This window comes from Alexandromys fortis, unplaced genomic scaffold (genome assembly GCF_014885135.2).
Source record: "Alexandromys fortis isolate MF-2015 unplaced genomic scaffold, M_Fortis_MF-2015_v1.1 scaffold_744, whole genome shotgun sequence".
NCBI lineage: Eukaryota > Metazoa > Chordata > Mammalia > Rodentia > Cricetidae > Alexandromys > Alexandromys fortis.
Window position 1 is genome coordinate 8,053 of NW_026068617.1, and position 9,567 is coordinate 17,619.

At 47.8% G+C, this 9,567-nt stretch overlaps 1 protein-coding gene across 1 annotated transcript in view; it reads left to right on the top strand.

Moving 5' to 3' along the window:
- Positions 1–4,024: 4,024 nt before the first annotated feature.
- LOC126495975 (trem-like transcript 4 protein) overlaps positions 4,025–9,567 on the top strand; it is a gene marked incomplete at its 3' end in the record, with an annotated part of 10,780 nt that continues 5,237 nt past the window's right edge. The window contains exons 1-2 of the mRNA XM_050133572.1: positions 4,025–4,272; positions 4,504–4,830. Coding sequence (XP_049989529.1) covers positions 4,215–4,272; positions 4,504–4,830 — 385 coding nt within the window. The remainder of the gene's footprint in view (positions 4,273–4,503; positions 4,831–9,567) is intronic.

The following is a 9,567-nucleotide window of genomic DNA, read 5'->3' on the forward strand; positions in this document are numbered from 1 at the left end:
CTCCCTTCTCTGGAGACTCCAGGCTGTGTCAAGTTGACATTTGAAGCTACCTGTCAACTTTCTTACTGTCACCTTGTCTCCTCCCTTCTAGGCTCACACATGGATGGTGCAGCTCTGTGCTGGTGGCTGCATCAGTTCCTTCTCAGTTGCTGTGATGGACACCATTGTTGGGGACCGCCTGGTCCTAGGCTTTCCCTGGGGCCCTGAAGTATGGGGAAGGATTGGTTCCTTGTCTAACACCAGGAACATGCAGGGCAATACCAGTAAAGCCTGGGGCCAGGGCCTTAGAGAAGCTGTGGTTTCACGCCCTGGGAGCCCAACTCTTCCCCACAAGGGGCCGTGGTTATCGGTCTCAAGGTCCATGTGCTCTGTCTGTGATGCACCAGCGATTTCTGTGTTCCTTTCCTACAACAACGCCTGATTAACCTCCTGCTGACTCCATCCCAGTGCATGGTAGCTGTCTGCTGACCGCTCCCATTTCCCCTCTGCAAACCATGTACAATAATTCACAGGACATAAGTTATCAATTTATGTAAGATCTCCTGGTCCCAGCTTTCCTATCTTCTTTATTTCTCTCATTCCCAGCCCACTGTCTCAGGATCCTCTACTGCAGTCTTCTGGTCCAGGTCACACCATGACCAGGGCAGCAGATAAAAAGAAGGGTTTATTTGGACCTATGGTTCTAGAGGGTTGAGTCCACTGACAAAGAAGCATGGCAGCCTGCAGCAGGCAACATCAGGAAGCTCCAAGCTCACATTTTGGTTCATAAGCAGGAAGCAGAGAGTGAACTCACAGTCAGATAAGACCTTAGGCCCTCAAAACCCACTCCCTGTGACAAACTTCCTCCAGGAAGGCCACACCTCCTTCAAATTAGCACTATCAACTGGTTACAAAGTGTTCAAGTGCCTGAGGCTATGGGGACAACTCATTCAAACAACTACAGTAGCCTCTTTGGTGAGACCTTCTTGTGAATAGTTAAGATACATGGTAAGGCAGTGGTACTAAAATCAAGGCCTGAGTTCAGATCCCCAGTGTGGCCCTCCATCTCCGTGTGTCCACAGTGAGTCACTGTCCCTCTCTGATGCTGTGTCCTCTTCTGGAGAGGACGATGGTGAAGGCTGAAGCCCCTGTATTCCACCTCCTATGGCAAAGGCATGTGCATGGTTTGTTCATGAGCACAAGTCAACATTTAGAGAGGCAGGGCAGCGGGGAAAGGAAGCCAGACAGCTCTGGCCTCACTAGACAGTGAGGGAGGGAAGCAAAGGTGTTGTGTAGTTGCACACACATTAGACACACACAGGGTCAGATGCTATGGTGCAGGAGGTGGGACAGGCTTGTGTCCTTCAGAAAGCAGGACTTGTGGATCCTAAGAGCTCAGGATGCTGTAGTTAGTGGGTTTTTTTACTCTTCACTCTTTTTACTCTCTCGGGGGGGGGGGGGGGGGGGGAGCACCACCCAACTCCCAGATGATCACATGGAGTCTTATTCTTTCTTCTTCTTTCCCAGCCTTAGTTTGGCTTAATTTTTGACAGCTTTTCTTAACTTAAAATATCCCATCTACCATTTGCCTCGGGGCTTTTACCTTCCTCTATGTCTGTATATCTGTTCTTTACTTCTTACTCCATGGCTGGCTGTGTAGCTGGGTGGCTGGCCCCTGATGTCTTCCTCTTCTTTTCTCATACTTCGATCTTCTCTTTCCAGATTTCTCTTCCTATTTATTCTCTCTGCCTAACAACCCCAACTATCCTTTTTCCTGCCTGATTATTCTGCTCTTTATCAGACCAACCAGATGTTTTTGACAGGCAAAGTAACACAGCTTCAGAGAGTTAATGCGACATAAAAGAATGCAACACATCTTTGCATCATTAAACAAATGTTCCACAGCATTAACAGATGTAACGCAGATTAAACTAATAGTCTACAACACGAAGCTTGGTAGGGATGCATGCAGGGTTTGCTATGTGAAGCCTGGAGGATAGGCTGGAGGTAGAAGTTGTGTGATGCCTGCAGGAGGTAGGGGATGGTGACACCTGCAGGAGCTTTAGGGGTGTGGGGACGAAGACAGTACAGGCTCATGCACCTTCAGAAGGCTCCCCAGAAAGAGCTACATAGACAGAAGGGGCCAGGGCCAGGACACAGCTAGCCGGTGAGTGGATTCATCAGTGAGAGAGAGTTTAAACAGGAGAGTGAGGGAGTGACTCCCCACTCATGGGATAAGGCTGGGGTTCTGTACGCCAGCAGCACATGAGAGCTGGTACTCTAAGGTCTGCTCATGGAAGGAGCACTGGGAACTGCGAGTGGCTGTAGACACCCGTCTCCTCAGCACCCATGGCCTGCATGGCTTCTGAGGCTCTTGTCTTAGAACCCCACACCAGTCTCTTCCTCCTTCCTCTTCCTTCCTTTCTTTCTGATGCTCCAGAGGACCCAGAACCAAAGTAGATGATGGGGCTGGGAGTGGTATACAGCAGAGGTGCCAGACAGGCCAGGGATGCACCTGCCTTGGAGAGGTCACCACTTCCTGAGCTAAGGGCCATAGAGACTGGAATCCCCTGCACAAAGCTCACAGTTTGACCAGGAGGAGCAAGTGAAGTAACCCTGGGCTACAGTTGTGCACACTCCAGAACATTCACTGCATGGCTGCAGATGCATGCCTGCTCTGCTTACAATGATGCATGCTGCCAGGTCTGCCCTCAGCATCCTTGGGTATCTTGCTCCATGCTGGGAGGGGTGAGGAGGCAGATGTCACCTCAGGGAGCAGTTCAGCTGCTGAAAGTCACCTTCCCATGGCCCACGTTCCTCCTGGACACCCCGCCTCGCCACTGACTGACACTGTTCTCTAAAGTCTTAGCTCCCTGTGCCAGCTTGGTCAAAGGCTTCCCCTGCCTCTCAGACCTCCTCACACGGGGCCTGGGCTTCCTCACTGCATGTGGTGTTGCACAATCTGTCCCTTTCCCCCCCAAAGTCTTTCGCAAGTCCTGTGCAATCTGGGTCAGCTCTGGTCCCCTGGCACCCTTGCTGCTACACAGCATTCACATTTAAAGGGATTTTCCTGTTCCTATAGTATTTTACTTTTTTGGTTTGTTGTTTATTTTGAGACAGGGTCTCATGTAGTCCAGACTGAACTTGCTGTGTAGCCAAGGATGAACTTGACCTCACATCCTCCAGGCTCCACCTGCCAAGGTCTCGGGTTAGAGTCATGCACCAGCATGCCTGGTTCTGTTTGCTCATCTGCTGACTATGAACAGCCTGTAGCTAGTGACTTCTTGTAGCTCATGTAATAACAGTTTATTTATATACTTTAAAGTTTTCATGTATGTAGAAGTCGGAGAACTTTTGGGTGTTGATTCTCTCCTTCTACGATGTGGGTCAAGGAGCTCAAAGACAGGTGATCACTCTTGGTAGCAAGTGTCCCTGCCTGTTGAGCCATCTTGCTGTCCTGTGACAGTTATTTTTAAAATATGTTTGATGAGTACAGTCTTTCAAGTGAAACTTAGTAGTGACTGTGGCATGTTAAGAAGCTGGGTATATGGGGGTGACACAGGGATGGGGCTCCCTTTTCCCTTCCCTCCTTTCTGAGCTCTCTCCCTTCATACCCAGATTTGCATTCCCACACTAATCAGGACCCCCTTGCTCTTCCATTGATGAGAATGAATATCTACCCCCTTCTCCTCATCCCCTCTAGTCCACATGGAACTTCCTTGTTCCCAGATGAGCTAAACAGCAAAGTTCTGACCCCTGAGAGCAAGGAGGGCTTGGAGTTCCAGCCAGGTCTCCAAAGGGCCTCTGGTTCTGTCACCTGCCTTCAGTGGGAACCAGATTTGGGTGAGAAACACAAACTTGAGGCTAAAGAGGAAGTGGGGGAATTGTGGGTGTGTTGAGGAGAAATGAGCAAGACTCTTCCTTCTCTGCGGTTTCTTCGTGGGCTTTATCTGCTTTCCACGCCTGTCTTCTGGGGCAAGAGACTACACTATCTCTGTGAGCCTTTATCTAGTTCAGTTCAGAAGCCTAGAACCAGAGCCTGGGCTGGAGGAGCCACAGGGCTGCACAGGACTTGTTCAATTTCCCTCTTGTTCTCGTAGGTCCCAGCTTCCTCAGCAGTTCACCCTGCACTGGCTGTGGGGGCTGCCTGGACCCTGCCCTGCCCTGGTCTCCTCTCCTCAGAGCATCCCTACCTCCTTCCATGCTTTCTCCCCTACAGCTTGAGCAGAGGACCTATGGCCTGGGAGGACACATACCTGCTATCCCCCATCCTGCTGGTGCTCCTGGCCTCAGGTGAGGACATTGGACAAGGATAGAGGGAAGGAATAGGGACAGGAGAGAGGAGTAGGAGGTCTGCAAAATGGGGCTCTATGGTTGGGAAAGCAGAACACAGAATATTGTGTGGCCTAAGCCACACCCTGAGCATAGACATTAAGGGGACAGTTCTGAGGAGGGAGCCCATCTCCTAGCCCTGTTGTGGACGCTGGGAGGACTCTCTGACCTGAAGAGTGTGTGTTTTCTCAGGCTCCTGGACAGAAGATGCAGAGTTACTTCCAACAGTGGAAGGCCAGACAATTTTTGTGAAATGCCAGTACAATAGCAGCCAGCACCTCAAGGAGAAGATTTGGTGTCAGAAAACACAAACAGAAAGTTGTAAAGTGTTAGTGTCCAGTCTCAGCACAGACACACAGTGGCCTAAGTTCTTCATCCAGGAATATCCAAAGTCTCACTTCTTCACTGTCACCATGACTACACTCACGGTGAGAGACTCGGGTCTCTATTTCTGTGGGATCTATGACAACCACAGAGCAATTGCTGTTCTCAGAAGATTTTACCTGGTGGTGTCAAAAGGTGAGCATCCCCCTTCCTGAGTCACCAGGCTCCAGAGTTGGAGAGGACTCTAGAAACTGTATCCTCTAGTAGCTGGGAAATGGGGCTTGAGTTCCTTGCTGTGAGGGACTGTATCTGAACTGTGTGCTACAACAGACTCTGGATTAGGAAAGCAGCTAAACTTAACGAGACAGACTATTAGGAACATGGAAGAGAGTGGTGCTGTGTGGGCCTGGCTCAAGAGACTTCAGAGGAGATGAATATTAGTATGTGGCCTAGAGATCATTTTTGTGATATTTTGGTGAAAATTGGTTGCTTTTTGCCCTTGTCTAAAAGAAAATCTGTCTGAGGCGAAAATGAAGGGCTATGGATGAACAGTTTTGGCAGCAGGGATTTTCAGACAGCCTAGTAGTAACAGTGTTGTTTGGTTGCCAGTGTCCACACTAATGCAGATTTATACTGAAAAGGAGCAAACTGAGCAAGGAAAAATACTAAATGTATAGTTTGAGGAAAAAGGAGACACCAGGATATGTAAACAGATTAAAGAAAAGCCTGCTACTAAGTAGAATAAAGACCCCACCCAGCTAAGATTCCAACTTGTGAAACGGGATTAAAGAAAAGTGGAGAAGGACTGGTTCAGATGGTGCACACCTTCAATCCCAGCACTCAGGAGGCAGAGGTAGATCTCTGAGTTCAAGGCCAGCCTGGAATGCAGAGTAAGCTCCAAGACAGCTAAGCTTAGGCAGTGAAGAAAAACGTAAAGCTGGTGTGTGTGTGTGTGTAGGTGTTCGTGTGTGTGTAGGTGTTCGTGTGTGTGTAGGTGTTCGTGTGTGTGTGTGTGTGTGTGTGTGTGTGTGTGTGTGTGTGTGGTGTGTTTAATATAGGAGGAACAAGCCCCAGCAAACAGCATTACTTGGCAGGTTCGGACACGTGGTTCTGGTTTTAGAGTCAAGGATAAGAGAAAGAGATTATGTAATCTCTCTTTGCAAATAAGGAAAGCAAAGGAGATCAGATGTGTGGCAGAAGTGTCCTTGTATGGAAGCCCACAGAGGCCATTACATAAAGCTGTGCAAGTAAAGCCCAGCTTTGTTGGAGAACCCAAGATATTCGCGACACAAGAAACAGGGAAGAGGTAAACAAGGAGAGCTGCTAACAGGGAGTGGAACCAACCCGAAAAAGAAGCATATTACAGTCAACAAAGCTGAAACTAGCTGGAGATCTGAAGAAAGCTTTCATATCAGAGATGCAGTATTTGAAATTTGCAGAGAGGTTTTGGTGTATCTTTCCCCCAGTATTTTTCACTATGCTCCTATCCTCCCTATTGGAATGGTAGTGTGTATTCTATGTCACTGTGTGTTGGAAGTATATGATATGCTCTTTATTTTTATCTTACATGGGTCACAGTAAAGAGATTGTTATGAGTATCCATAGAGATTTTGAACTTTGGACTTTTAAACAAATATAAGATCAGTTGAGACCGATAGATTATGAGGCTTTTGAAATTGGACTGACTGCATTCCTGCACTATGATATGGCTACAGGTCTCTGGGGGCCAGGGAGTAGAATGTGGTGGTTTGAAAGAAAACTGCCCCCATAGGAGCATAGGAAGTGATACTCTTAGGAAGCATAGTCTTGTTAGAGTAGATGTGGCCTTTTTAGAGGAAGTGTGTCACTGGGGGTGGGCATTGAGGTTTCAGATGATTAAGCAAAACTTGTGTGGCTGTCCCCCCTCTCCTTTAATCTGGCCCCATCCCTCCCCATCTCCCTCTTTCTTCTTGTTGCCTAAGGAGCCAGATATAGAACTCTTAGGTACCTCTCTAGGACCATATATACCTGCATTTCCCCATGATTCCCCCATAGCAATAATGGACAGAACCTCTGGACTGTAAAATAGCCTCACTTAAATGTGTTCCTTTATAAGAGTGGTCACGGTGTCTCCTCAGAGCAATGGAAATCCTAACGACAGATGATGTCAGAGTGTGGACATGTTCATGTATGTGAGTCCATGGAGTTCATGTCCTGCAACACATGTGGGCTGGGAAGGTGGCTCAGCTGGGAAAGTGCTCATCATGCGTGCATGAATCCTGTCCTGAGTTCTGTTCTCAGTGCTCACTTCAAAAAGCCTATCATGGTGGCCTGCATTAGTAATGGAGGTAAAGGCAGGTGGACCCCTGGGCTCACTGGCTAGCCAGTCTAGACGGGGCAGTGAATTTCAAGGAAAAAGTGAGAAACTCTGCCTCAAAAAAGTCAGGTATCCTGAAGAATGGCAACTGAGGTTGACCCCTAGCCTCCACACTCATGTACACCCTTACACACATGTGTATCCATATTCACATAACAACACTTAGTACAACATGGGGATCCTTTCCAAAGATTGACTTCCATGAACCACATGTCATGTGACTCTGCAGTAAAAACAGAAAATAAGACACAAATCATGTAAGTTTTAGGCAAACCATTTCTGACAGAGCTTAGCTGACATTTCAGGCTGCAGGGCACAAGCTGTGAGAGGGGAGAGGGAGCTGGGTCAGGTGAGGATGCACTGGAGCCCAGGGTTTCTAGAAGCCTGCCTTTCTCCCAGAATCTTCATCTGAGGTCCAGTGCAGGACAATGGTAAGTGGGGTGCTGGCCATGAATCACCTTGGGTATCAGGGTTCAGTAAAGGGCAATCAGTAGACATGGAACATATTGGGCTCCATTTTCAAGTCTACTTAGAAGTCGTGTCCTTAGGAATCTCCTGTAATTTACTCTCCTCCTCCCAAGATGCCCTTGGTGCCCCCCATGGGCTTCTAAATTGTGTATCTCAGACCTTGCTGTGGACATGAACCACCTGAACTCCTTATTTCATGCAGACCCTGGCTCAGCAGACCTGAAGTGAAACTTGCATATGAGAAACAAGGTTCTTGGCTCACTTCAGTAGGGACCAATGCACTTACAAGTTCCCCTATGAATTTCTGAATTCACCGAGGAGCAGCTGGTGCCTTGCTGGGCCCTACATCCCCAGTAGTTTAGTGGATGATCAAGGAAGGCAGAGAAAAGAGAAACAGGCCTCCCTTCTTAGAGCCAGGGAGTCTGTGCCAAGCCCAAGCTGAGGCTCAGATGCAATACAGAGGTAAAGGACACCTTTAGAGAGACGTGACTTACAGAGGCAGAGAGAGCCATGTAAGGGCGAAAGGGGGAGGTGGAGAGCTGGACTGCAGCAGAGAGAACGTTTCCACACCTCAGATAGCCCGAGGAGTCTTTCCTTCACGCCTCTCCAGCCCTCCTCCTTTTCTCTTTCCAGTCATCTTTTTCTGTCTCTGCTTCAGACTGGCTTCTTTGGATTTTACTAGAAAAATCCTTGCTTTTTGAATAGCCATGTTCTTTTCCCTCCCCAGCTCCACTCTCCTCTACCTATTCAACTCTCCATTTATTATCCATCATCTATCATCTATCCATCCACTTATCCATACATTCTCGGTGTCTTCCTGCAGGTCATTCAAATGCTACTGCCTCTGCCATGATTCCAACTTGGACAAGAACTAAAGCTCCCCCGTTTAATAACAGAAAGGACCTGAGCACTCTCTTTGCCAGGTGTGTGTGTGTGTGTGTGTGTGTGTGTGTGTATGTATGTAAAACCATAACCCAAGTCATCTGCTGTTGTTCCTTCAGATCCTTAAGTCACATTCTTCAATATGACAGGTGTTACCATTATGTCTTCAGTCTACTGAGCTCCTTGTATGAATACTTTGGTCCCCAGCCCATGGGCTGCGAGGATATGGGAATGAAGATGGGGTTAGGTGGAGCAGGGGCAGACTCAACTTCCCTCAGTCTGTGAAGAATTTCCCTGTGAGGTTAAAAGTGATGACTGACTGAGAAGAGGCTCCTCTCCTCCCCAGCTCATCCCATCCTCCCAAGCTCACCCCATCCTCCCCAACTCACCTTCTACTTTGTTTCACACCTGGGTATCAAGAAAAGGAAAATGGTGTCTTTAATGGCTAATAGTCCCGCCAACCCAGGAGTGGGATAGTGTAGTGATATACACTCAGTGAGCCTGGGTTCTCAAGACAGGCACATTGTATGACTTCATGCATGTTGGGAAACTCTGTAGTGTTTTGATATTGGCAGTCAGAGCTGGAAAATGATCAAGTCACAGGTTTGCTATGGTTTGGTTTGATAAGATCTCACTGTGTAGCCTTGGCTGAGCTGGAACTCTTATGTTGATCAGGCTGACTGTAAACTCAACAGAGATCCACCAATCTGCCTCTGCTTCCCAAGAGTGGGATTAAAGGCATGTACCCTCATATCTGACTAGCCCCACAACTCTTGCAATTTTGGAGATGATTCCAATTTTTGCATTTACTTTCATTTTGCTTTTCTTTGCTTTGCTTCTTTAATTTGTTTTCTTTTGTACTTGGGTTCAACAGTGGTGTGAGAACCCAACTCTACATTAATGGGATGTCAATTTCTGCCATGATTCTCCACAATTCAGCTGTTGTGTTTTGCAAGCTGAGGAGGGAAATGGAGGCCTTTCATGTGCTGTGTAGATGTTTTAACTCCAACCTACATCTCCAGGATCCTAAAGTAAGATTTTCAAGTTTCTAACAGGCATTGTGAGTGTCAGCTTCCATCTTTATATTCCTTTTGTACCTGTGTCCTACCATGTAGAGCACCGTATCCCCACCTATCTTTTTCAGGTCAGGCAGAGGTCTCTCTCTCTCTCTCTCTCTCTCTCTCTCTCTCTCTCTCTCTCTCTCTCTCTCTCTCTCTCTCTCTCTC